Here is a 27,778-nt window from a genome sequence, read left to right as displayed (position 1 = left end):
TTAGGCGTTCCGCGGCCCAGGAAGGGAGTGCCGCCCGCCGCTGCGGCTCCGGCGCCGTCGCCCCTGCCGCCGTCGCCGCCTTCCTTCGCTCGGGGGACGCGGGAGCAGGCGCGGGCGACGCAGACCACGGAGCGCCGTGACCACGCTCCTGATTGGCTGCGCCGTGCGAGGGGCCCCGGCGCGGCGCGAGGGCTGCGCGTGCGCAGAGCGAGCGCGCTGAGGGAAGGGGGAGGTGGCTGGCCGCTTCTCCCGCGTCCGCCATTTTGTTGCTGTGGCTCTTGGGAACGGTCGGGGCCAAAGCGGCCCGGAGGCGCGACGTTCCTCGGATTCTGGTCCTTCGCACGGCGGCGGGGGTCAGTGCGCGACTTTAGGGGTGCAGTGCCGCGTTGTTCCAGGCTGGGAGTCACTGGAGCCACGCCCGGTCCACCAGCCGGCCAGAGACCCCCCAGAGCGGCCTCCGCCGGGTATCGTCTTTGCCCGCTCCGCCTTCCCCGGGCCGGCGCCCTCCGTGAGGCAAGCGGCGGCGGAGGATGCTGCGGGCCCGGTGCCGCGGGGAAGGTGCTGGGTCAGCCCAGTGAGCGCGCCGCGAGCTGTGCCCGGAGGCCCTGCCGGGGCCCCTCAGCCATCTGCAGGGCAAAGGCTTCCAGAACCGCCGCCCGGACCCGCCAGCGAGCGCCCAGCCCGACACCATGTCCTCCGCCCGCTTCGACTCTTCGGATCGCTCAGCCTGGTACATGGGGCCGGTGTCTCGCCAGGAGGCGCAGACCCGGCTCCAAGGCCAGCGCCACGGCATGTTCCTCGTCCGCGACTCGTCCACCTGCCCGGGGGACTACGTGCTGTCCGTGTCCGAGAACTCACGCGTCTCCCACTACATCATCAACTCCCTGCCCAACCGCCGCTTTAAGATCGGGGACCAGGAGTTCGACCACCTGCCGGCCCTGCTGGAGTTCTACAAGATCCACTACCTGGACACCACCACCCTGATCGAGCCCGCGTCCAGGTACGGGACCCGGGAGGTGGCGGGGACGCGCTGGGGTGGGGAGGGGCGGGGCCCCTCATCCGGAACCAGATTCGCTTCCCGAACGCGTTCGAAAGGGAAGGCTAGGCTCCGTCAGGGTCTTCTTGGGTCACTGTGGGTGAGAGCCAGTGCCTAGTGTAAAAGGTTTGCTTTGTGCCTTTTTGTCACTTGCGCTCTGTGGCATTCATGCGGATGCAGGGTTCTTGTCGGTGTGCGGGTTTTTGGTCTTTTTTTTTTTGGACCCCCGCCGTAACATCGGATTTGGGGGGCACCCCGCCGATCTCACCGCCCCAGGTTCCGAACTCCGAATTTCAGTCTGTGGAACTAAGCTGACAAGTAACGTGCAGCCTTAGCGATTATAGGTCTCCGATCTTCTGGTGGAAATCTTCGGAACAGGCTTTGATCACTCTGCCGCTAAGTTTGACGGGAACCAGGCTTCATCTAGTTAATAAGCCCCAAGCCCAACCCACTGCCATAAAGTGGATTCCGACTCACGGCGCCACTGCAGGACAGAGTAGATTTGCTCTCCAGGGTTTTCCAGACTGAATCTTTAAAGCAGCGGCCAGCCTCAAACACACTTAACACCACCCCCTCTCCATATACTCACCCATTAGTGAATTTGAACCACTGTTAGCATCCTTACGCTTAACCCTCTGTGCCACTAAAGGCCCCTTATAGATTTTATCCACTGCCATCAAGTGGATTCTGACTCATAGTAAGCCTGTTTCATCTTTATGGAAGAAGCCAGCCACACATTTCTCCCGTGGAACATCCTGGTGGGTCTGAGCCACAGACTTATGGTTCCAAGCCTAGTCCAGTAATGTATAAATTACCAAGAAATAAAAGTTAGTTGGCTTCACCAAGGATGAAGATCTTTTTTTTCTTCTTTTTACTGCATTCTCTCTTCGCATTGGGACCTTGATTAAACTAGAGAACCATTTGGTATTTTGTTTACCCTCCCTAAGGTGGAGGAAGTCTAGCATAAGGGAGATTTAGATTGGCACTTGTCTAAATTCTATCTGTGCACAATTTCCAATGTTTTTGTTTTCAGGCTGATGATTTCACTATCTGCTTTAAAGTTAGAAACCCACAGTGTCACTCGAGCATCTGCTGTCCACTTTTCCAAGTAAACCGAATCCAAACTCACTGCCATCCACTCGATTCTGACTGGCAGTGACCCTATAGAACAGGGTGGAACTACCCCTGTGGGTGTCCCAGAATGTAACTTCACAAGAATAGAAAGCCTTTCTCCTTAGGAGCAGTGGTTTCCAATGCTGACCTTGTGGTTTGCACCCCAACTTTAGTCCTCTACACCATCTGAACTGCTTTCCAAGTAAAACAGTATTCAACTGTTTGCTCTACTTTGCTATATAATAAGTGCTGAATGGAGGGGAGTAGCTTAAAAATGTAGGTGGGACTATGCCTATATCATTTCCATTTTCCATGAACTTTTTGAAGTCCCTTGTATTTTATCAGGTTGCCTGAGAAGTAGTTTTTTTTTAAGTAGATAGTTTTTAAAGTATGCCAAATATAAGCTGAAGAAGTTACCTAGAATTCTTTTAAGTTTCTCAGTGTCTAGTTAGTTTCTTGTATCTATTTTAAGAGGACAGATCATTGGGACAGATTTTTCGAGATAAGACATTTCTGAGTTTGTTTACATTTCTGAGTTTTCATAGGTAACTTACCAATGCACTATAAATGTTAAGCGCTAGCGTAGAGTTGCTATGAGCCAGAATTGACTTGATGGCAGTGAGAGAGAGATGATAGTAAATGAAGCACCAACTGGAGCATATTTTTCTCCTGTTGACTAGAGGAACACAAAATAAAGCCAGGACAGTGTAATAACTTAAGTGGACAGAGGAAGCATGATCAGAATACATTGCTCAAATACTATATAATGAACTGTATTGGGGTTGGGGAAATGTTCAACTCTGGCCCCTGTCACCATCACCCTACCCACCCCACCCCCCAAATACCCTGCAAGCCTAACCATGGTTATCAAGTCCATGCCAACTCATAGCCCTACTCATACTCAAATAGAACTGCCACCTACGGTTTCCGAGGGTGTCCATCTTGATGGAGGCAGACTCACTCTTTCTCCCAAAGAGCAGTTACTGGGTTCAAGCCTGAGGTGAGCAGCTCTCAACACTTAGTTAACCCTTGCCATCACCCAGTGCTACAGATGCTGTTAACTTGGAGCATATGCAATTTTAGTAGGAGAGGTTGGGCAGAATATTAGAGCCACTGTAATGAGATTGTAATAATAAATTACTGCCCTAATTTGAGATGGTGACTTTTATAATTGATTTCAAGCGTTCATTAAGCGATGTTATAGGCAAAGTTTTGTGCTCACATTTGAGGTGGCAGGTTCTATCATGTACAGTGTTTCAAAAAGTTGATGCTAATAGGGCGATCCTTTCTAGAAGGGAAAGTATGGGCCAGTGGCTTCCACTCCCCACAAAATTGAGAGCCACATTTTTCATACAGGCGCCCTCCTAGATGCAACATGGATCTTTCTGTCACCCTGGCTTGCCCAACTCCTCCCATCCTTCTGTGCAGCCCCATGAATCTGCTCCCTTGTCCCCTGGTTGCCATCCCTTTACAACTTTGTTCCAGGTTTTGGATTCCTCACTGAATGCCTTTAACTTCCTCTGTGGAAATCACACCAGTGTAGTTCCTTCGCTTACCTGCCTTCCCTCTCACGGTCAGCTTGCTTGCTTTCTGCTGTCACCCCTAGCCTATTGCCGTCAATAAGAGGTGTGCTTTCTCGATTAATCTCAGAGCAGTCACAGTGCACACACCAGAGTGCGTCCTGGCCAGATGTACTTTGTTATCTCTAATTTCTTCTCTCCCGTGTGAGAAATTCCAGATGGTCTATTTGACATTAGGGGTTTGACATGTCAGTAGCCTTTGACAAAAAATTATCTTTGGACAGCTAGAAGAGCCTTGGCCCATTGTTAAACAGGCGATGCTGATTTGTGCTCCAAACAGAATAAATGAAGTTGGTTGAATTGACCCCTGAAGCCTGTGTTTCGTGCTTCTTGGTTCATGGTTCTTTTTTTTTGCTGAAGTAACGTGCCTAACTGTAGTGTCTACCTCTGGATTTAAGGCCTGGTGCCTGTTTTGTTCTCTAGTTTTGTTGTTTTAATATTGGACAATTTCTTAAAACTTTATTGTGGTGAAATATATTTAGCAATTTGCCATTTTAACCATTTTTTTAATATATACCCAGACCCACTGCCATTGAGTTGGTTCCGACTCATAGCGGCCCTGTGTGATGGGTTTCCCAAATTGTAACTCTTGAGGAGTAGAAAATTGCGCCTTTCCCCAGATGAAGCGGCTTTTGGTTTTGAACTGCTGACCACACAATTAGTGTCCCAACAGGTAACCCACCACAGGCCAGGGCTTCTCAGATATGTGCGGTAACATTTGATACATTCACCACGTTGTGCAAGCATCACCACTATTCGTTAAAAAATTTGTTTTCCCATTAAGTCAAACAGGAACGGTGTGCTCAATTCCTCACCCCATTGCTAACACATTGTAACCACTAATAGACTTTTGTCTCCTTTACCTATTTCACATAACTCTTAAGTGGAATCCTGCAGTATTTGCTCTTTAATGTCAGAGTCCTCTCACTCGGCCTGTGTTCAAAGGTCATTGATGCCCTAGCTTTGTTTCTCTTCATGACTGAATAATACGCCATTGTACATGCAAAGGGGCTTCAAAAGGCTCGTGGAAAAATGGAATTGACAGATAATATGGCATTTTCCTATGAACTTTTGGAAACGTCCTATATACCACCTTATGTTTATTCCTCCATTGGACACTTAGATGACTGTTAATAATACCACTGCAGTGAATAGTGGTGTATAAGTAGCTGAGCCTCTGCCCTTGTGTCTTTTAAGTACTGGTATGTACCCAGGAGTGTGTGTAACTTTGAGGAACTACCCAAATGGTTTCCACAGAAGCAACATCAGTATACATTCCCGCTAGCAATGCAAAAGGGTTCCCTTCCCCCACCCCCATCCCCCCAAAAGCCCAAACCCAATGCCATTGAATTGATTCGGGTACATAGTGACCTTGTACAGCTCAGTAGAACTGTACCTCAGGGTTTTCCTCAGTTTGTAAATCTTCCTCATCTGCTTGCTGTGGAGCAGCTGGTGGGCAGCCAGCCAGCCTTGAAGTTAGCAGTCCAATGTCTAGTCTACATCACCACTGCAGTTTCTGGGACACCACTTGTTTTCAAGTTTGTTTGTTTTTCTGGAAAATAGTTGTTATTCTGTTGTTTGGCGCCATCAAGTTGGTTCTAACTCACAGCAACCCTGTGTCCAACAGAAGGAAGCACCCGGAGTGCCCTGTAGCATCATTATTGTTGCCATGTTTGAGCCCATTGTTGCAGTCACTGAGTCAGTCTATTACACAGAGGGCTTCCTCTTTTTCATTGACTCGCTGCTTTACCCTTCTTCAGGAACTGCTTCCAACACTGAACCCACAGTGATAATGTAGTGCAAATTACACACACACCCCGCCCCAAAACAATCCATTCTGGTGGGTGTGAAATGGGATTTCTTAGTTGTTTTCATTTGTATCTGTAACAAAGAATGAAAAGGAACCCTGTTAATACTGTGGGTTACTCAGTGTAAGAACACTTTGTTCTATTAACCTGACATTCCATGATGCTCACCTTCCCTACATGATTGCTAAAGACAAAACGGGTGCATAAGCAAATGTGATGAAGAAAGCTGATGGTGCCTGGCAATCGAAAGATACAGCGTCAGGGGTCTTAACGGGTTGAAGTTACACAAGCGGCCATCTGAGAAGCAACAAAGCCCACATGGAAGAACCACACCAGCCTGTGTGATCACAGGTGGTGATGGGATCAGATATCAGGCATCAAAGAACAAAAAAATCATATTGTGAATGAGGGGGAGTACGGAGTGGAGACCCAAAGCCTATCTGTAGGCAACTGGACATCCCCTTACAGAGGGTCGTGGGGAGGAGTTGAGCCATAAGGGTACAGTATAGCAATGATGAAACATTACAACTTTCCTCTAGTTCTTTAATGTTTCTCCTCCCCATCTCCCCATCATGATCCCACTTCTACCTTACAAATCCAGCTAGACCAGAGGATGCACACTGGTACAGATAAGAACTGGAAACACAGGGAATCTAGGACAGAAAAACCCCTCAGGACCAATAATGAGAGCAGTGATACCAGGAGGGTAAGGGAAGATGGGGTAGAAAGCGGGATCTACATATAACCCTCTCCCTGGGGCACGGACAACAGAAAAGTGGGTGAAGGGAGACGTCAGACAGTGTAAGACAAAAAAAAATTTATAAATTATCAAGGGTTTGTGAGGGAGGCGTGGTGGGGAAGGAGGGGAAAATTGAGCTGATACCAAGGGCTCAAGTAGAAAGAAAATGTTTTGAGAATGATGAGGGCAACCAATGTACAAATGTGCTTGACACGATGGATGTATGTATTATGGGTTGTGATAAGAGTTGTACGAGCCCCCAGTAAATGATTTAAAAAAGAAAAAATATATGAAAACTATAATAACGTATAATTTATCAAGGGGTCACGAAGCTGATACCAAGGACTCAGATACAAAGTAAATGTTTAGAAAATGATCACGGCAACATGTGTACAAATGTGCTTGATACAATTGATGTATGGAATGTTATATGAGCTGTAAGAGCCCCCAATAAAATGATGTTTTTTAAAAAGAAGCACACACACACAAATACTGTGGGTTAAGTGTTGGGCTGCTAACTACAAGGTCAACAATTTGAACCTCTTGGCTGCTCTTTAGGGTAAAAGGTGAGACAGTCTGCTCTCATAATGGTCTCAAACTCTAAGGTGGAATTAACCGGATGGTTATGGGTTATGTGTAATGAGAATCTTTCCGTGGGCACAAAGGCCATTTGTAGGTTTCTTTGGGGAAATGGCCATTCAAGCTCTTTGTTTTTGTTGCGTTGTATGGATTCTTTTCATCTATTCTGTGTTCATGCTTTTGGTGTTATTTAAGAAAATCTATTGTCAAAAGCAAAGTTTCACACAGGCCCTCCCTCCCACCAATTTTTTACTTTTAATTAGCTGAGAGTTTAATCTATCAGTGATCACATACACTATTTGTCCTTTTGTGTTTTGGTTTACTTCACTTAGCATAACATCCTTCAAATTTATGTCATTTAAGGTACTAATCATCATTCTTTAAGCTGTGCAGTACCTTCTTCCACCGGTGGCCATTTAGGTTGTTTGCATCTTCTGGCTTTTGTGAACAGTGTCCTGATGAACATGGGTGTGCATGTGTTTGTTCATACCATCAAACACAAGGTCTTGAAGCGTTTCCTTGTTTTCTGAGTTTTTTTAGTCCTTATAATTAGTCCTTTAGTTCTCTTTTAGGTCCTTGATCCAGTTTGAGTTAATTTTCACATGTGTACGACTCCATGGCTAAGTTTGTCTGTTAACAGAAAGATCGGCAGTTTAAACTCACAAGCCCGCTCTGCAGGAATCAGACTGAAGTCCTGGTGACACAATGGTCACGCATTGTGCCGCTAACCACAAGGTCAGCAGTTCAAAATCACCATCCTCTCTGCAGAAGACTGATCAGGCTTTCTACTCTGCAAGGAGTTCCAGTCTTAGAAACCCACAGGGGTCAGTTCTTCCATGTCCTCCATGGTCACCATGAGTCAGAACCAACCCAATGACAGTGAGTTTGGTTTTTTGGTCTTCTGCAAATATTTCAGCATTAGCCCGTTCGGACAATTCTACCCTGCCTTGGATCTCTGTGAGTGGCAATGGATTTACGTGAAATAGGGGCTCAGCGTCATTCTTTTCTTTTGTGGAGGTCCAGTTGTCCTAGCACCACTTGTTGGAAGAGACTGTTTTCTTTGTCCGAAATCAAACGTGTGAGTTTATTTCTGCATTTTCAATTCTGTGGAATATTCCATTCTTTTCTTTGTTTCTCTTTTTCATTCTAATGCATGAAAAAACCCCTATGTGTTATAGAATAAAAGAGCTTCATTGGGTTTCTTGACAGTAATCTTTATTCTCGGGACAATTTCATTTATTTCGTTGTTGAGAATAGACGTGGCAAGCTATCTGCCAGTTCAAGTTTCTACATGTGTAAGTCAGTGATATTCTTTGCTTTTTTTCACTCTTGAAAAAATTCTCTCCTGCCTTTAAGTCAGTGACATTCTTTTGAGTTGTTTATAACTTTCAGTTGGACTACATTCTTTGAGCTGTTTTTACTGTTTTTCTGAATTGCCTCTTCCCAATTAACATAAACTCACTTCTCCTTAAGGTTCCAATCAAATCTGCTGAGTTATTTTTATCAGTTTGACACCGTATACAAAGTTCATCAAAGAGCATAAAGCTCAGTGGTTAGCTAGACTGTTGATGAGTTTTGAGATGGCTTCAGGGGATACTTTGGTTTTATCGTTTAAAGATTTTCTCAGGATAGTTGTTTCCTGGGCTCACCCAGAAAGTTTAGTCTCTGAGAATTGGAAATTCTATTCTTCATTCCCTCCAACCCACCTTTTTTAAAAAAACAACAACCGTGCTGTAAAGCAGAAAAGATGCTCCAGCTGACCAGAGCAAGAAAGAGACTCTAGGCTTCATACCTCTGAGAGTACAGAGGGGAACCACGGGGCTGTCTCTTGTTACACTGTCTCCCCCTCCCCTTCATCAGTGTTTAAGGGAACTCAGACCTGGTATTTAATGATGAGGAGAATGAGAGAAGCGTTACCAGGAACTTTGATCAGCATAAAATTCAACTCCGTCAGTAAACCCTAGACTTGCTTTTGATCAGTAGTTTAAATTATCTGAAGTGGATTCAGATATGATACAAGAAATATGTTTTGTTGTCTATGGCAGTTTTTGTCTATGCCCCTCTCACCTGAAAACGACCACTAGCAATTTGATGTGCAACTTTTCTCTTGTGTTTTAAGGCTCACCTCCACAAAATGTTCGCCTATGTAAGAATTGTCTTTATGAGCCAAGTAGACTAGATCAGTGTTTTTTCCAAAGTGGTGGGTGATACTGGAACAACCCGGGGAGGCTTCAAAAGCAGATACTTATACTTTATCTTGGAATATGGGCTATAGTACAAAAATACTTCATTGCTGGGTTGGGGGTGGGGCGCTGAGTAAATTTTTTTTTTTTTTCCCGAAAAGGGGCCAGTAAGTCAAATAAAATGATTTCTACAGGACCTTGAGGCTGAAACCATTTTTATAAAACTAAACTCACTGCCATCAAGTTGATGCCAACTCCTGGTGACCCTATAGGACAGGGTAGAACTGCCCCTGTGAAGTTCCAAGACTGTAACTGTTATGGGAATAAAAAGCTTCATCTTTCTCCTGGGGTGTGGCAGGTAGTGTTGAGCAGTTGACCTTGTGAATTGTAGCACAATTCATAATCACTATACCACCGTGGCTTCTTGAAACATTGAATTCCTTCTAATATATAACAGGGGCCACCCCCTTACTAGTGGGAATGTCAGTGATTCCAGAGTTGGCTGTCTTATTACAATTTTTGAAGGGGGAGCAGTGAAATCGGAGCAAGAGTGAGTCAGGTGGGACACAGGCTCTCTCCTGGTCTGTTTAACAGAATTAATGCTGTTTGGGGAAATTAGACTGAATGTTTTCAGGATGAAAAGAAGACTAGAGCTGTAAATGTGTATTGTTTCCATTTGTCTTTGCAATTTTCTATCCAATTAGCAGGAACTTCAAGACTTAATGTGTCTCATACCAGAGTGCTAGACTCACAGCATCTAATGGGAACACAACATGAAGCAGTCCCAGGGAACAGTTAAGCATTTGGCCGTTAGCCAAAAGCATTGGAGGTGCAAATCCACCCATAGCCAACACAGAAGCAAGGTCTGGCAATCTGCTGCTGAAAGACTACAGCTGCTAAGATCTTATGGGGTCTCCCTCCATCAGAATGGACTACCTAGTGTTTGTTTTTCTCCTTGCCTTTGAGACAGTCAGGGTATTGTACAAATTAGAATGCCTTGCCAGTGAAGATTTGCTGGTCAGCAACAGCTCTGGTTAGGCTTGTGGAACAAGAACCTGAAGGGTCGCTACTGGAGAGCAACCTAAAGAATCTGGATCAAGGTAGAGAGTAGCAGCCTGTGGGCCTTTAATTGAGAGAGGATCCAGGGTGAGGAAAACAAAGAATCCTTTTTAATAGGCGCCCCTTGACAGCCTGGTAGTGGTCAGTCATCAAATGGGTGTGCTATCCTGAGAGAGACGAGGCTTGAACATTTTCAAGTCTAATAATAAAGGTGTGACCAGAGGGAGAGGTGCTGTGGGAGCAAGCAGTGAGGCAGCTTAAAAGAACTTTGAGTGATGGTGAGAGAGAGAGAGAGAGGTCCCCACTATAAAATGCCTGGCTGATAAAGAATGGTCACCAGACCCAAGACAGTCCCACTAGAGAACTGATTCTTCTATGCGTGCATGTAAATTTTACTCTGAACAATTTCATGCTTACAAAAGAGCATGCTTATTGCTGTTATTAGGTACCATGTCATAGCATCCCTGTATACAACAGGATAAAACGCTGCTCAGAATACTTTTCAGTATGCATGCACCCATGTAAAAAGAATAGACTATCATCTCCCGGATGTTTGTTTTTATATCTTTTCACAGAATGTCTCATCTCACTGGATATTGAGCATATCAGTTCTTAAACACAATTGAGATTTTAAATTGAAAAAGTATGCATACCCAAGCTGACAGGTGGTTCATCTTTGGTTTGCACATGGCTCTAAGAATTGTCTTTTAGCCCAAAGAGGAAAGAGGTTCGTGATGAGCTGTGCACTGTGGGTTTTCTGTTATTTATTTTATTTTTAATTCTGGGAAGTAGATAAGCGCTTTTCTGGTTTTCCTATCTGGAGAGACACAAGACCTCTCTCATAGGCCCTCAGCATGATCTTAATGTCCAGTCAGTGACAGAACCCTGTGTGCCTCTTTTCCCCTCCCTGGGGAAAGGGGCAGATGTGCCACAGATCAGGGCAGGGAGCCAGGGTATGCTGAGGTCTTGGAATGACCTTTTAAGGAAGGGGCCATTAGATTGAACTTGAGATTGAAAGAGTAACTTCAGACCAGGTATCTCTATGTAAATAAGACAGTCTTGTGAAAGAGAAATGGAAAGGTGTATGAATGCATTTAGCATGTCTTTTAAAAAGACATATTCTGGATTGCATAAAGTAAAGTGATGTGGCAGAACTGAGACTACAGAAAGGTATCTGACTCATTGTCGCAGAGAACACCAAATCCACGGATTCAGACTCCTCGAATCTATAGGAAAAGGGTCTTCAAGGCTCTGTTTTTATGGGGCCAACTCATCTTTCTACCAAGGAAGTCAAACAACTGAACTTTTAGTTAATAGCCCAGAGCCCAAGCTGCTGTACTACCCAGGGTACTTAGGGAAGAGTGGTTTATTTAAAAGTTTGTGAAATCTTAATGTGAAAAGATTTTTCTCTCAAAAGTGATTTTTCTGTCTCACTTAAGGTATCCAAGCCCACTCCTGGCATCAGTGACCGCCCCTAACCTGCCGGCCGCAGAAGAAAACCTGGAGTATGTGCGGACTCTCTATGATTTTCTTGGGAATGATGCAGAAGACCTGCCCTTTAAGAAGGGCGAGATCCTCGTGATCATCGAGAAGCCTGAAGAACAGTGGTGGAGCGCCCGCAACAAGGACGGCCGGGTCGGCATGATCCCTGTCCCTTATGTCGAAAAGTTGGTGAGGTCTTCCCCACACGGGAAACACGGAAACCGGAATTCCAACAGTTACGGAATTCCAGAACCTGCCCATGCCTACGCTCAACCTCAGACCACAACGCCTCTACCTGCGGTTCCCAGTACTCCTGGGGCAGCCATCAACCCTTTGCCATCCACACAGAATGGACCTGTCTTTGCGAAAGCAATCCAGAAAAGAGTGCCCTGTGCTTATGACAAGACCGCCTTGGCCTTAGAGGTAAAGTAAAGATGGCTTGTGGGGTGGCCCTTCGACATTTGGTTTTTAGTTCTAGTTGAGTGTTTGCTCAGTGGTGGCTGCTGATTTCAGGTTATATTCACAGGGCTGTGACAACCAAGTGATCTAGGGAGATCACAGAATGCTTTTGTCATGAAGGGATTGCCTGATCCTTGGTTTTTCTTCTAGGCTCTCAGCCTGCTCTCTTTCCTTCTTCCAAAGCATCAGAGAACCTCCTGCACAGTGGGGAAAAAAAATCCACATTTTACCATATATACTCGAATATAAGCTGACCCAAATATCAGTTGAGGCACCTAATTAACACAAAAACTGCATTAAAAATGTGTTGAAAAACTTGGCTTATACATGAGTATATACAGTAATATAGTTGACCCTCAAACAATACAGCTTTGAATTGTGAAGGCTCACCTACCCAAGGCCCACCTACCCGTGTGTGTGTGTGTGTGTGTGTGTGTGTGTGTGTGTGTGTGTGTGTGTGTGAGAGAGAGAGAGAGAGAGAGTGATTTCAGGTGGTTTGGGTATCTACTGAGAACTCTGCACGAGCAGTTAGTTCCTCTCGAGGAAGGTGAGGGGTTTAAGGTTCTTGGGTGCTCACATGGATAGGATGAGGACCACGCAGCAGTGTCGGTTGAGATGAGTACTCGCAACACCTGAACATACTGCCCTAACAAAAAGGGGAAAGATATGCTTGAAAGTGAACCCGTGCAGTACTTACCCACGTTTGAAAGCAAACGGTAGCTGCTTTTCATCCCAGCAACAGAAGGGGGTTCAGAAGGACACAGGACTCAGAGGGAAATTCACATTCAAAAATAGCCACTTGTACACTTTTGTATTTCCTTTTATTTATTTATTTATTTATTTGTTTGTTTGTTTATTAGCGTTTGTATTTCTAACTCTATGACCAGTTGAAGAGAAATAGTACTGAATGGCTAGAATTTCTTTACAGGTAGGCAGAGTGGGTGTAAAATAATAGGCTTAGCTTATTGGATTTTTTTATGAATTATAATAGCATGTGAGAGAACGTGGGTATTTCAATCCCTAAATCATTGTCCTCTAGCTATGCATTAACTAAATTAAGGGGAAAAAAAACAGCAAAAATAAACTTTCCAGAGATTAACCTGTTAGCATGGCATCCTGAAAGGCACACCAGTCCTAAAGATGAGTGTTGGTGAACCTCTTGCTTATAAAAGCATGTTGATGTTTAGGGAGACATTTGCTAAGTTCAGATGACCAGAAACAACAGGCTCCATGGTAGCGAAGACTTGAGTGGGCAGGGATGGCAGAAGCTGATAATAAAATAAAAAGTTGGGGTTTGTTTTACGGTTCTGAGTGCTAGGAGAATGTTCCATATGCTTTCTTTCTAACTGCACTGTGAGGTGCACACAATGAGGTGAGCCCAGCCTGTTAGTAAGGGGGGGGGGGGGTTGTCCAAGATGTCCCAGCTCTGTCATTTCTTTTTTTTTTTGTAATTTAAATTTATTATTATTTAATCATTTTATTGGGGACTCATACAACTCTTACCACAATCCATACATACATCAATTGTGTAAAGCACATTTGTACATTCCTTTCCCTAATTATTCTCAACAAAACATTTGCTCTCCACTTAAACCCTTGGTATCAGCTCTTCATTTTTTGCCCCTCCCTCCCCGCTCCCCTCTCTGTCATTTCTTGTGTGCCCCCAAGAACAGCCACTTAACCGCTGAGCTTCTCTGCCTTTACCTGTAAAGTGAATGTCTCTGTTTTGCCTTCACTGGCTTTTGGGAAGGCCAAACGAAATTCCATTTATGGAAATACTTTCTAAACCATAAACTGTCGTGGAAGTGTCACTCAGTAGCAAACTTAATATTCTTTCTGCGGAAATCAGTGTCTGTATATGAGGGTGACTCAAAATATATTGGCTCCAAGATCACAGAAACAGCCAAAGGAAGTTACTGTTCTTGACAGCCTCCATCTACATCTGTGCACATTTGAAAATGGTGTTTCCATCTCTAACCTTTCCCTGAGGAATTCTGTGTTCTTCAATTTGCATTACATCAAAACAATGACTTTGACATCTTTTAGGGACTCAAATCATGTTCCTTTGAAATGTCCTTTGAGTTTGGGGAACAAAAAGCCACCTTCAGGGTCCAGATCAGGAGTGTAGAGTGGATAGGGTAAGCCCTTGTTGCAAAGAACAATCAAGTGCATTGCTGTGATTGGGGTGGGGTGGTGGGTGGATCCCATGGTGCAACTTTACTGGCCTTTTATCTCACCCCTGCAGTTTTCTGTTTTCTTAAAACAAGCCTCTGATCACCCCTTGATAGATCAGGAAAATCCATCAAAGTGTGACCCCTTTGCCATAACCTTTGTTTTAAATAATTTTATTGGGGGCTCATACAATTCTTATCACCATCCATACATCCATCCATTGTGTCAAGAACATATGTACATTTGTTGCCATCATCATTCTCAAAACATTTGCCTTCTACTTGAACCCTTAATATCTGCTGCTCATTTTCCCCCTACCTCATGAACCCTTCGTCATTCATAAATTATTATTATTTTGTCATATATTACACTGTCTGACATCTCCCCCTTGCCCACTTCTCTGCTGTCCCTCCCCCAGGGAGGAGGCTATACGTAGATTCCTGTAATCAGTTCCCCCTTTCTAGTCCACATTCTCTCTACCCTCCAGGCATCACCACTCTCATCACTGGTTCTGGAGGAGTCATCTGCCCTGGATTCCCGTGTTTCCAGTTGCTATCTGCCTATGTACATCCTCTGGTCTAGCCAGATTTGCAAGGTGGTATTGGGATCATGATAGTGGGGTACCATAACCTTTTGAGCTGATCTCCCTACTATGATTTTAACTGGCCTCACAGATCCCCTAAGGAGCTCTGGTGGCATAGAGGGGTGTTTATACGTTGGGCTGCTAACCACAAGGTTTGAACCCTCATGTGACAGAAACTCAGATGAGGTTGGTGACTGTCTGACTGTTCAGTTGGAGCTGGGGAGGGTTGCGAGATAACCCAGGTTCATACAGAAGGTTGATGTAACTAATGCTGTTGTTTTCAAAGAGCAAATCTCACCACAGGACACGCAGCCTAACCAATAAGAGGGCAGCTGTGATTTATTCTTTGTGGGTTTCCCCTCTGGTTGTCCCCAGTTGTCTTTGAGCCTGAGGTAAACTGCCTAAGTGAATTATCAGTTGAAGGTCTGTCTCAGTCTGCAGTTGCTTCTCCCTCTCATGTTGGGGGGAAGGGGAGAGTGAAACCCTAAGGCTTGTGACTTTTATGAAGAACAGGCACACAGGCAGAGGCAGTGCCTAAAAGAACTCTAGCCAAGCCCACCTTTTCCCCCACACAAGCACCCCCCAGTGCACATCTCAGTGCTGTCAAACAGTTTGGGTACTTTGAACACTTGGGGCCCTCCGATTTACACAGTGGGTTCCAGCCTTAAGGGTTATGAGTTGGGCTACTAACCACAAGAATCAGGCGTCCTCAAACTACAGCCCGCGGGCCACATGCGGCCTGCTGAGGACATTTATCCAGCCCACCGGGTGTTTTTGCCCCATTTGGGTTTTTTTACTTCAAAATAAGATATGTGCAGTGTGCATAGGAATTTGTTTATGGTTTTTTTTTTAAAACTATAGTCTGGCGCTCTAACGGGTCTGAGGGACAATGAACTGGCCCCCTGTTTAAAAAGTTTGAGGACCCCTGCACAAGATCATCAGTTTGAAACCACCAGAAAGATAAAGGTTTTTCCTACTCCCATAAAGAGTTACGATCTTGGAACCACACTGGCAGCTCCATCTGTTGTTCTACAAGGTCACTATGAATCACAATCAACTTGATGGCATTTTTCTCCAAAAATTTTCAGCCTTTAGCTGATGTCTGCCACCTCAGTGCAGGGTGGGCACTAGGGTGGCTAAACCAGGGTTGGAATGACTTGCACGAGTCATAACTATTTGTAACTAACTCATAGATATAGATATAACTATAACTAGTCATAACTCACTGACACAACCCTGTCAGAGCAATGGCAAGCATCGGGTCTTGAGTCCCCTCCCAGTCAAGATATCTGGAATGGAGTTGTCATTTGAGTCTCACTGCCATCAAGTCCATGCCAGTTCATATTGACCCTACAGGACAGGACACTGCTGCTCCTGTGGGTTTCCAAGACTAATTCTTTACAGGAGTAAAAAGCCTCATCTTTCTCCCATGGAGTGGCTAGTGGTAGTCAGGTTTAAAACCAGACTCCATTGAGGGCTCTTGTCTGCAGATTCTGGCTCTATAGTGTGTGTTGAAAAAACTCCTGTCTTCTGGGTGGGGTCTGGAGAGTGCTCAGAAGGACCTCAGTTTCTGTAGCAGAGCCACTTAAAGGCCCGAAGGTACTCCAGAGGGCACTGAATTGGCCATTCTACCCGTTTTCTCTCTCTAAACCCCAGGGGATGTCACACCCAAAGCCTCATTGTGATGCCAACCCATCTATCTGAATCTCACCAGAGGCGTTGTTTAGCTCACAGAGCTCACAGAGTGAGGATGGGGCCCAAGAGGTAGACCTGGGCTCCACTCCTCTCACTCGCCTTCTTTAGTCTGTATGCAGGCGGACTTTTGACTGTAGTGTAGGTAAGTGGTTCAGCATTCTGAATCTATTTATCTTCTAAAATTGCTAGAACACCGCTGCCTGCCTGTCAGATCATGTTAAAAACAACTCTTCCTCTGGGACTATTGCAATTAGGTTACTAAGGAAAGTATTCTAATTAAAATGAGAAACAGTGAAACAAGTAGGACAAAATGTGCCAGTAACAAGGCCCCTGGACAGTAGCACATAGGAGGTTTGTGCCTTGAAATTATTTGACAAGTGGTTTTGTTTTCTTCATAAAGCCTGGTTCTCTAAGGGGCATTCCTGCACGTGAAGAGAGAATTTAAAATAGATCTGTGTTGAGTTATTCTTTCTTTCTCATTGACCGCTCTTCTCTCAGAAGTGAGGAGACAGGGAACTCTGGTCTTGTGAATCATAATGAGTGATAATGCATGTCCCTATACCCAGAGACTAGCATAGCTCTCTGTGTTCCGGGTGCCTGGCTTGTGAGGGCCATGTGGAACAAGTTGCCCCACTGGAACATTCTCAGGTTCAGGGAGGCAAGGTAGCTCTTTTCCAAAATAGGTCATTGACCAGAAGAGATTGTTTGGAGCAGAGCAGACCAGAAGGGAGTCGTTAGGAAAACAGCACATGTGGTCAGAGTTGCGTTCTATGACACCATTGAGACTTGGTGTGATTCCAGAAAGATGGTGAGCCTGCAGTCAAGTCTTAGTTTTTACATCCTGGCTCTGAAAGTTGCTGAGAATTTGTTTTTCATCGCCCATTCCCACAGCCCTCTTGGGTGTGCCCTGTTGCATCCTGCTCCCTAGGAGTTTGACCATAAAAGAACGAGTAAACCAAGACAATCTGTTGTGAGTGCTATGATCAGAGGTTAGGAGAAAGGTTGAGGGAGTTGTTGAGAGTAGGTGGGCACTGCAGATCAGGAAAGCTGGGAGGAGGTAATCCGTGAACTGAGTCTTAAAGAATAAACAGAAGTTAGCTTAGTGAAGTGGGAGAAGGTGAGGCTGTCAGAGAAGGTTGTGTGAATGAGAGAACACCCATGCACTGCTGCAGGAAAATGAAAGCACTGGGCATGCTGGGCAAAAGGACACGGAGAGAGATGGTGGGCTTCCACCATCTACAGAGGACTAAGTGAAGAATTTACCGGCTCCATTCATTGGGAACATGGGACTTGCCTTGTCCCATAAGCAGTGGATTTTTAAATCATTTAGAACATATTTTTCATTCTCCCTCTAACATTTTCTTTTTTTTAAATTTTAACAATTTATTAGGGGCTCATACAATTCTTATCACAGTTCATACATATACATACATCAATTGTATAAAACACATCTGTACAGTCTTTGCCCTAATCATTTTTTTCTCCTCTTTTCTTTTTTTACATTTTATTAGGGACTCACACAACTCTTATCAATATCCATACATTCCCTGCCCCAATCATTCTCAAGGCATTTGCTCTCCACTTAAGCCCCTTGCATCAGGTCCTCTTTTTTAAACATTTTCATAACACTTGAATTCCAGTACATGGTCTCAACTGGAAAGGGGAGGAAGGAAATTTCTTAGCACCTTCCGAATGGTGCTTAACCCAGAATACACATAGTCGGGAGTATTAGATGCGTGAAATTGGGTACTCTGTGGAGCTGCAGTTGCACATTTTTCCCTGGAATGGGTTAAGAAGACATTTGGAGATGTTTTGGAAGCTGGAGGTAGTGGTGGGGATACCTAGGATGGGTGGGGAACCAGAGTTCCTGTGAAATATATTGTGGGGGAAAAGAATAAGGTCTCAGATCACAAGTGAGGCTTGAATCGATTTAGGGTGGAATTGCTATAAATCTAAGAGTAAGACAAGCCATAAGGATAAGCTGGGGCATTTCATCAGGCCATCTTTCCAATGCTCTTAGCTTTTTGTGGTGTCCAAATCCATTGGGCCTCTTTTCTCAACTTGGACATCTCCAAAAACATGTCTCTGATCTTGCTTGCTTGGCTGGTAGTGGGGCTGAGGATACAGCAGTGAACAAAACAAAGGCATCAGACCTTGGAAGCCTCTGATGCATGCACCCCTAAAAATTTAGTTTACAGAAAGTGTAGGAGGTTTCTACATATGCGGGGCTTCAGAAAGTTTGTGGGAAAATGCACTCTCTCAATTCCATTTTCCCACAAACTTTTTGAAGTGCCCTCATGCCTCTTCTCTCTCCTCACCAGTTTCCTCTTTTGACATTTGTTACATTTGATAAGCCACTATGGACATAGTCTCAGCATCCTGAATTAAGATTTTTGTTTTCAGAGGACTCCCCCCTTGCCAGTCTCATTTCAGTCTCTTCACAGAGCAGAAGTTCTTTCATTTAGTGAAGAACTGTTCTTTCAGCAGTCATGCTTTTGATAATGTATCATTCAAGTTCAAGGATTAAAGAGTGTCTTGGGGCAGTAGTCTTGGGGATTTCCTTGTCTCCATGGTTCCATAATCTGTGGAATATGCTCCTGAACAGAATGTAGCTGTAGCTGGGCACCATCTAGTTATTTTGGTCTCAAGGTAGAGGAAGCCATGGTTCATAGAGACATTTCATTATGTAGAACAGTTCCTTCTCTGATTCTTGGATTTCTTTCTGTCTTGTTGCAGATAAATAAAGAGCAGTAGTCGTGTCTGAAATGGCCACTCCCACACTTTTCAGACCCCTGGGACATTAATCACCAAATGAAAATGTACAACATAAACTTTCCTATGAACTAATTATGTCAGTCCCCAAAACTTAGTCCTCTAAGTTTTCAAACCAAGAAAACAATTCTCATGGAGTACTTGACTATGTTTAAAAAGTAACAGCATTTGCAGCCTTGTATATTTGAGGGGACTACTAAAGGTTCAGGGACAATGAAAAAAGATTATAGAATTTTTCCGGGGATTTTTTGATGTTCCTTGGTAAATATTTCTTTTAAAAGTGTAATGTTTAAGGCAGACTTCTTTACTATTTAAGCTAAATAGTTGTTTGGATTAAAGAAGACTTTGGGGTCATATTGTTGGCTTGGGTTTTAAAGATGAACTCACGGCAATAGTTTCAGAGGTTCATTTAGGGTTTCACCATGGCTCCAGAAAGTTTGGACTCCATGAGACTTTGAAATTCCGTTTTGTATTTCCTCCTTTTTTTGTGTGGATTCGCCTATAGATTTTTTTAAAATCATTTTACTGGGGGCTCGCACAACTCTTACCACAATGCTCAAATACATCCATTGTGTCAGCACATTTGTACATTTGTTGCCATCATCATTTGAAAACATTTTCTTTCTACTTGAACCGTTGGTATCAGCTCCTCATTTTTTTTCCCTGCCCTACTTTTTTTTTTTCATGTCTTAAACTGACCGATGTTTCCCTTCACTCACTTTTTTGTTGTCTGTCCCCCAGGGAGGGGGTTATATGTAGATCACTGAGATTGGTTCCCTTTTCCTCCCCCCACCTTCCCCTTATTCTTCTGCTATCCCTACTCTCAATATTGGTCCTGAGGGGTTTATCTGTCCTGGATTCCCTCTGTTTCCAGTTCTTAGTTGTACCCGTGTACATGCTCTGGTCTAGCTGGATTTGTAAGGTAGAATTGGGATCATGATAGTGGTGGGGAGGAAGCATTAAAGAACTAGAGGAAAGTTGTATGCTTCATCATTGCTATACTGCACCCTTACTAGCTCATCTCTACTCTACACTCCTCATTCACAATGATAAGATCTTTTTGTCCTTTGATGCCTGATAATCTGATCTCATTGACACCTCATGATCACACAGGCTTGTGTGCTTCTTCCTTGTGGGCTTTGTTCTTCTTAGCTAGATGGCTGCTTGTTTATTTTCAAGCCTTTAAGACCCTAGACTATATCTTCTGATAGCCGGGCACCATCACCTTTCTTCACCACATTTGCTTACACACCCACTTTGTCCTCAGCAATCATGTCGGGAAGGTGAGCATTGTAGAATGCCAGTTTAATAGAAAGTGTTCTTGCACTAAGGGAGTACTTGAGAAGAGGCCCAATGTCTGTCTGCTACCTTAATACTTAACATAAATACATGTACATAGATTGATTTCCCTATCATTATATGTACCGTATATACTCGTGTATAAGCCGAGTTTTTTACAGCACAAAAAATGTGCTGAAAAACTGGGGTTCGGCATATACATGGGTCAGTGGTACCCCAGCGAGGTGTAGCATCTTGCTTCCACCCCACCCTCCATAACTGGACGAGCACCCGTTATCTCGCAGGTGATTGCCATTTCTCCACTGTTCATTCGAAGACCTGCTGACACTGCAGGGCTTTGAATGTGTTTACTCTTATCTAACTAATCAGAGCCGTCCTATGACGTGTATCTTTGAATAAGCCTTTTAAAGACCGTGTCTGAAGGATGTGGCATGAATGGATGTCATCTGGTCAAGCCTGACTAACAAAAGGAGGAAATCTCATGAAGCCTGACATAGAGTCAATAGCAAAGTGGGTTCGAGATGCATGGGAAGACATTCCAGAAGACATGGTGCGATGTGCTTTCCAGAAATGTAGTATTAGTAATGCTATAGATGGCAGTGAAGACTGCGCTTTGTATGAAAATGACAGCAGTGATGGTGATGACGGCGATCTCAGTGAGGACAGCGTCTATGATGACCTCACACCAGCTGAAGCTCTGCACTGGGATACGGATGATGATGAGGAATCCAGTTTTGAAGGATTTTAACTCTACATTTTAGCTTGGTTGCTGATTGAGCTCAGGGAATAATACTCTTAAGGTTTCATTGTTGATACCTTATTGTTTTTGTTGAACCTATTTTCCACTTTGCTGGCTTACTAATGTGAAATGACTTGTCCTTTTATTTATGTTTTTATTTAAAATAAATATTTAAATATATTACCCCACTGATGTCTGAACTTTTAGTAATTTTATTTTCATTTGTTTTGATTGAAACTCACCAATAGCTTCTGAATTTTTCACTCTAGGCTTATACTCGAGTCAATCATTTTTTCTGGTTTCCCAGGTTACAATTAGGTACCTTGGCTTATACTCGGGTCAGTTTATATTCGAGTATATGTGGTAAATATATTTACATATGTATATACCTGTATTTAGGTCTCTATAAACGCCCTTTGCCTCTTAGTTCTTTCTTTTCTGTTTCTTTTACTTTTGACTCACCATGTTCGGGCTTCAGTAATTCCTCTGGGTTACATTGTCCTTGATCAAGTCCTACCAGACATCCTATGCCCTCCTCACCATCAATTTTAGATCACTTGTTCCCTTGTCCCTGGGTTTGTTAACACCCACTTCCTTTCCCCCATCTCTCCCTCTCCTGTGTTCCTCCAGAACTGTTGGTTCTGTTGTTTTCTCCTCCGGGTTGTTTATCCCCCACCTATTTTATCTAGATAGACATGCAGAGACAATAATAAGCACACACAAAAAAAGAGCAGAACAACAGAAACAACAACCAAAAATTCAACAACAACAAAAAGCCTATAAATAGTTCAAGGTCTGATGGGTTGCCACGCCCTGGGCCCCAAGTCTATTTTTGGTATTACCCAGGGGCTTCATTGCTCCCCTTGCTGCTCTGTTGTACGCCCTTAGCGTTTCAGCCCCGACTGGTGTGGTGAGGTCAGATGGGGCACAATTCCTGCACTGTGCCTCCAGTGTTATCCCTTGAAGCACTATGGGTCAGTGAGGTATGTTGTGTCCTGTGGTGGGGCTGGCCCTCTGGTCCTCTCTGCATTGGCTGCTCTGAGAAAGAATATTGTCCTCAGGGTTTGGTGGGCCAGGATGTGTTCCACTCTCTCTCCTTCCCTCTTTGTTTGCACCTATAGAATTTTTTTGCTCCTATAGATTTTTATGATCCAAACATTCAGTAAGGTTGGCCAAGCACCATTCCTATAAAGAGTTACAGTCTTGGAAGCCCACAGCTGCATTTCTGCTCATTTCTTCCTATAAGGTAGCATTGACTCGATGGCAGTGAGTTTGATTTGTTTTTTCCAGTTACAAGTAGATGCAAAAAGCTGCACAGAGCAGGAAGACAGGCAGCAGCTTGTAGGTAGCACGTGTGGGAGGTCTCTGTGATAGCAGTTCCCTTCTTAGGCAGAGTGAACCATCCTCAGTGAGTCAGATGTCCCTTTTCATCCTGTAGACGTGAACAGCTCATATGAGAAAGAAAGAGGAGAAGGCGGCTGTGCTTACCATCAGAGGTGCCATCAGTGAGGTCACCTTTACATCTGAGCACTGACGGGGCGAGAACGACAGACCCTCCAAAAACCGTTTCTAGGTGTCTGTAACCTTGTACGAACTGGCTTTTCATTTTTTTTGTGTGGCAGAAACAGTGCTAACTGTCCTCTCTTTCCATCCCTGCAGGTTGGTGACATTGTGAAGGTCACAAGGATGAATATAAATGGCCAATGGGAAGGCGAGGTGAATGGGCGCAAAGGGCTCTTCCCCTTTACGCATGTCAAAATCTTTGACCCTCAAAACCCAGACGAAAATGAATGATGGCCTCTGCCTGTTCCAGTTGCTTCATGTTCTGCCTGTCACAGTCTCCTTCCAAGTGGGAACACCTCCTCTCTCATGGGCCTGCCCCACTGCATCGCAACGCCCTTCTGTGCTCTCTGCAGATGGGCGCTCTCTCTCTCACATTTGGAATGCACACAGCAGGCTGCTGCCTCCTGGTATTTGTATAATAGTACTGTCAACGAGTAGCCAATTTTAGAGTTCTTTTGGATCAGAAACTGGAAATCCGAGTGGAAGCTCACAGAAGTGAAGGGGTATTGACAAGGAGAGGCGCTCCCTCTCCTGATGGTACTGTGACCGATGCTCTCGAGTCTGGCGGACATTTGAAGGTGGGGTCCACCAAACGGACCGGACCCAGCTGCCGTCATCTTGTCCCTTTGGTAAACAGAGGACGTTTACTTGAAAGACGAGAGGATTTTGACCTAAGCTCCCCAAATCTGGCTTGGTTTTGCTTTTGGTTTGGTTTGGGAAGACTGATTAGTTAGATGTGTGTGTGTGTGTGTGTGTGTGTGTGTGAGTTCTAAACAGGCAGAGAAGCAGCAGGTTAGGTTTTCGGGACATCACAAAGGATGCCATGTGCCTCTGAGCTTCCAGAGAGGCTGCTGTAACTGGGGTTGGGGGCAGGGGGCTGCTGCAGCGGGGCCTGGGCCTTCACTGTCCTGGTGGTGCCATCGCACTTCCTTCTGACACCTAGCAAACCCTAACAAACCAGAACCCATCAACATGGCTTGCAGTGTGTGTGCACAGCCTCTTGGATTATTGCATTGTCCTCAAAAGCCTTGATAGGGGAAACGGTTTCTTACGTTGCTGGGGACTGAGTCGTTTATCACAAGTAAGGTGTTTTCTGCCCCCCTTTCCAGTGGATGCCTTCCTTTATGGTCTGGAGTTTAACATTTCTTTGGAGAGTAAAGTGGTTTGCAGGATTGTTGCATTTGTTTTAGCTCTCTTGAGGTTGGCCAGGCCGGGCACTGCTGTTGCTGCTGCTCCTGCTGCTCCTGCTCCTGCTCCTGCTCCTACTCCTGGCTCCTGAGTCTTAACATCCACTAAGTTCTCAGGCCAGCGGGAAAGCATGTTCTGGAAATCAGCCAATGCCTTTGACATTAACACATAGTAGTGACTGAAGCGAACCCTTAACCCATCTGCCAGTATGGTTGTAAACTTTACCCTGTTGGCTTACACCTGTCAGCGAGTACAGATGCGTGCCCATGCCCAAGTCTAGTGCACAGAACAGACAAAGGGTCCAGGACCGTCCGTTCCCTCTCAGCCACTCCGCAGAGTCACACCAACCTACAGAGAGGTTATTCAGTGCTGTTTGCTGACTTGAGACTGGCACCATAGCCCTGTCACTTAGAGGGGTTGGCAGTGTTGACCATATGTTGGTGACAGAACCGCCAAGCAGCTGTTCTTCCATTTCTCTCTGCAGCAGTTATCCCATCAGGCTACAGCAAAGACTCCTGAACCTGTGACAAAACTCATGGTTCATTGGGAAAATAATCACCTTGGCCATGGATATCCTAGAAAACAGCAATCAGCCCTCCCTGCCCAGTGAGAACGATGGCTGCCTTCTGCTCTGATGGTGCCTGCCTGTGACATATCTCCCTGTGAGCCCACCCAACGAACTTGCTCGCCCACCATGTCGGCCTTGAGTGGGCTCCACTCCACCCTTGGCAGTAGCGGTTCCATAGAGGGCAGAAAATGCTGCTTTGTTCAAAGAGGGTACAAGCCCTCAGGCTGTTTAAAGCCACTTGTGCCGAGGGGCTTAGCAGGTATGAGCTTGGGAACTGCCATCTCCATGTGTAGGAAATGCCAGCGTTCCTTTCAGCCTTGTTGGCAGTACCCACCTCAAGCGGAGTCCTTCAGAGCCCACCCCCTTTCTAATGTAGGGTCAATCCCAAAGCGAGTCAGCTCGGGGCTCTCACCCACAAGGGCCTTTCCAGAACCACCCACAGGTCTCAGCCCAAACCAGGTATCTGTGCCAAAAGGAGGGACTTCTTATTGGGTACCCGTCATTCTCACTCAGGCCAGGAGATCTGCTTTCTTCTTCACCTCCACTCCACCCTGATTGGGAAGAGCGGCAGTGTGCCCAGGTCCCCCACCTGCCTGGAGCTGCCACCTGCGCCTCACAACGCAGCGCTGCCAAGGGGGCCATCTTGTGACTGGTCACTGTGCTCTTTCCTCTGTACATCACTTAAAAGATGAGTGTGGCTGTTGATTGTTTGTTGTTGTCTTTTTAACTTGGGAAGAAAATAAATCATGGACTTAAAGGCCCTTGATCATTTGAATCAAAACTTGTTTCCCCTGGGAAGGACCCTTCCCATGGGAGTCATCTGGGTTGCTTCTGAGCTGGGTGGTCTTATCATGTGGCACAACCCACGGGAAGGACCCATTACTTGACCCATTGGGGATACCAGAATGGACCCCTGCTGTGCCCAGGGCCAGAGCGCTGACTCACAGGAAAGGACAGCTGGAGCCCAAGCACCCACCCGACATGGCACTGCACAGCTGTTTACAGACAGGACGGTCGGGCCCCAGGCCACTGCCCTTGTCACATTGGCTCAGAGGAATATGAACATCTGTTTGGGAAAAGGGATGCTGTGTCTTTGTGCCAGGTGTGTTTAATTTAACCCTTTAACAGTATGTTCATTAACCTCTTCAGACGAGTGACTTCTCAAGTGTTTTAACCCAAGACCTCAGACTAATGCTTCTGTGGACTCCACTGAGCTCTGCCTCAGGACCCACCCACGGGGACTGGAGAGCCTTGTCCCTGGTAACTGCTGTCAGTGTGGCCACTGAGCTGGAGCAGAGGCGGTTCCCTGGGACAGGAGGCGCCGTGGCCTTGCTTCTGAGACGATCTTCACTGTGTGTTCTCAACCGACACCATCATCGCACCACAAAACCCTTTGACCTGTAACTTAAAAGATCAGCAATTTCAGGCAATAATATTTTCTGTGTTATGCTGTTAAAATTATTTTTGGGGATCATAGCTTGTTTTATTTTGTGCTATAAGATTAACAGTATTAAATGACTTATATTCTTAGAATCCATCGAGTGTCTTTTTCTTAACAGATCAGTGCCTTTTTATTTTTGTATTCCATTTTGCGTTACTGGTCCTGGCGCCAAGACCCTTGTTTTCCATGGCCTGTTTGTACATTGTCTCAATAAAACTCACATCAGCCGGCGGTGGCGATGACAGCGCCTGTGGTGTTTCCGTGTCTGCACAGTGCTCCCAGCAGTCTCCAGCTCTAGCCTCTCCCAAGCTTTGGCCAGCCCTGGGACCACTGGTGTTTCTCAGAGGATGGGGTTGTGTGGCCCCTTCTGTCACTCAGGCACCCAAAGAACCACATACTGCCTCCTTAGAAAAGAAAGAGCAGCTGGTTCCAAGCTCCCTGGGGGTGGGAGTGACTCCAGGGGAGTCTGGCACTCAGCGTTGGCCTTCAGGGGCTTGAGGATGAAGCCCTAGTTCCCACATGTTGCATCACCAAGGAGAACTTGGGGTTTCTTCCTAACTCACCGCCTTCGAGCCGATTCTAATTCGTAACATGAGGTTTCTGAAGCTGCCTCATGTTTCTCCCGAGGAGTGGCTGATGGGTTTGAATTGCATGTCTTCCTTCATAGTCTGATTTGAGTGGGAGTCATGGGCATGTAGGCTACCTCATCCCAGCTTAGGCTAGGGGATGGCATCTATTGGTTTCCATAATCCGAGTCTATGCAGGACCTTCAAAAAGTTGCTGGAAAAATCCCATTTAACTTTTAGTTGCATTTGTCCAAGGACTTTTTGAAGCCCCCTCATGGATGCCCTTGTACTGAATTCTGGATGGCCCTCTAGTAGAATTAGCTTGAGAGGCTCCTGGGGAGGCCTGCAGGGGGTCTCTCACCCAGGGCCTTTGCCTCTTGCCCTCAACCCTCTACACATAACTGGTCTCACCTGTACCTGTTTCACACCTATGTGTGCTGATAGGGCCAAGTGTTCTTGTGGAAGCCTAAACCTTAGGAGCATCATGATGATCTTGAATTTGAAAGACAACACTTTGATATGAAAATAGGACCAGGGGATGTTCACAGGGCCCAGAGATGGGGGAGAGAACTTCCCCAGAGATGCCTTTGAAAACTCAGTCTGAAAAGGTAGGTGTGTTAGTCAGCAGTGCTGGGCAGAGCTCAGAACCCTTCAGAAATGTGACCTTAGGTTGTGGGACTGCTTATCGGGTCGCTGGAGGCCACTGGCCAGGCCTGGAAACACCTACCATTGGCAAACATGACACTGACTTCCTGGGGCCCCTCCCCTGTTGCAGGCTTACCTATAGCCCCCTTTAGAACATTGATGCCCTGTCTTGTCCCATTCTCGGACCTAGGACATCTCTGGTGTTTTGCCACTCATCCTCCTGCCTTGCAGGCCGTCCTCTCAGTCACCAGACTGGAGCCATGTTATCAGTTGGCCCAAGACCCCGTCTGTCACCAGTGCCCAGCTTAGGGAGTCCAGGTGTGAGATGCCCCCATGGCATGTAATCACATAGCTCCAAAGATTTCACTTGCCCATCCAGGCCCTACGTACCCAAGAAAAGGAACTAGGGGCCAGAGGGAGTAAAATTGGTAGTTGATCGGTCTAGTGGATACCCTTTCAGGCAAAGGCAGATGCCAAGCAGGGGAAGGTCTAGGCAGAGGGAGGTGAGT

The 27,778-nt window shown here is 45.5% G+C and overlaps 1 protein-coding gene across 1 annotated transcript; it reads left to right on the top strand.

Annotated features, from left to right (window-relative positions):
* Positions 1-219: 219 nt before the first annotated feature.
* On the top strand, positions 220-26,305 carry CRKL (CRK like proto-oncogene, adaptor protein). The gene is made up of 3 exons (XM_075535128.1): positions 220-1,000; positions 11,537-12,002; positions 22,958-26,305. Exons 1-3 carry the CDS (start codon positions 690-692, stop codon positions 23,090-23,092), a joined length of 912 nt encoding a protein of 303 aa, XP_075391243.1. The 5' UTR covers positions 220-689; the 3' UTR covers positions 23,093-26,305.
* The last annotated feature ends 1,473 nt before the right edge of the window (positions 26,306-27,778 follow it).

This window comes from Tenrec ecaudatus, chromosome 16 (genome assembly GCF_050624435.1).
Source record: "Tenrec ecaudatus isolate mTenEca1 chromosome 16, mTenEca1.hap1, whole genome shotgun sequence".
Lineage (NCBI taxonomy): Eukaryota > Metazoa > Chordata > Mammalia > Afrosoricida > Tenrecidae > Tenrec > Tenrec ecaudatus.
This window is presented reverse-complemented; position numbering and strand designations above follow the sequence as displayed.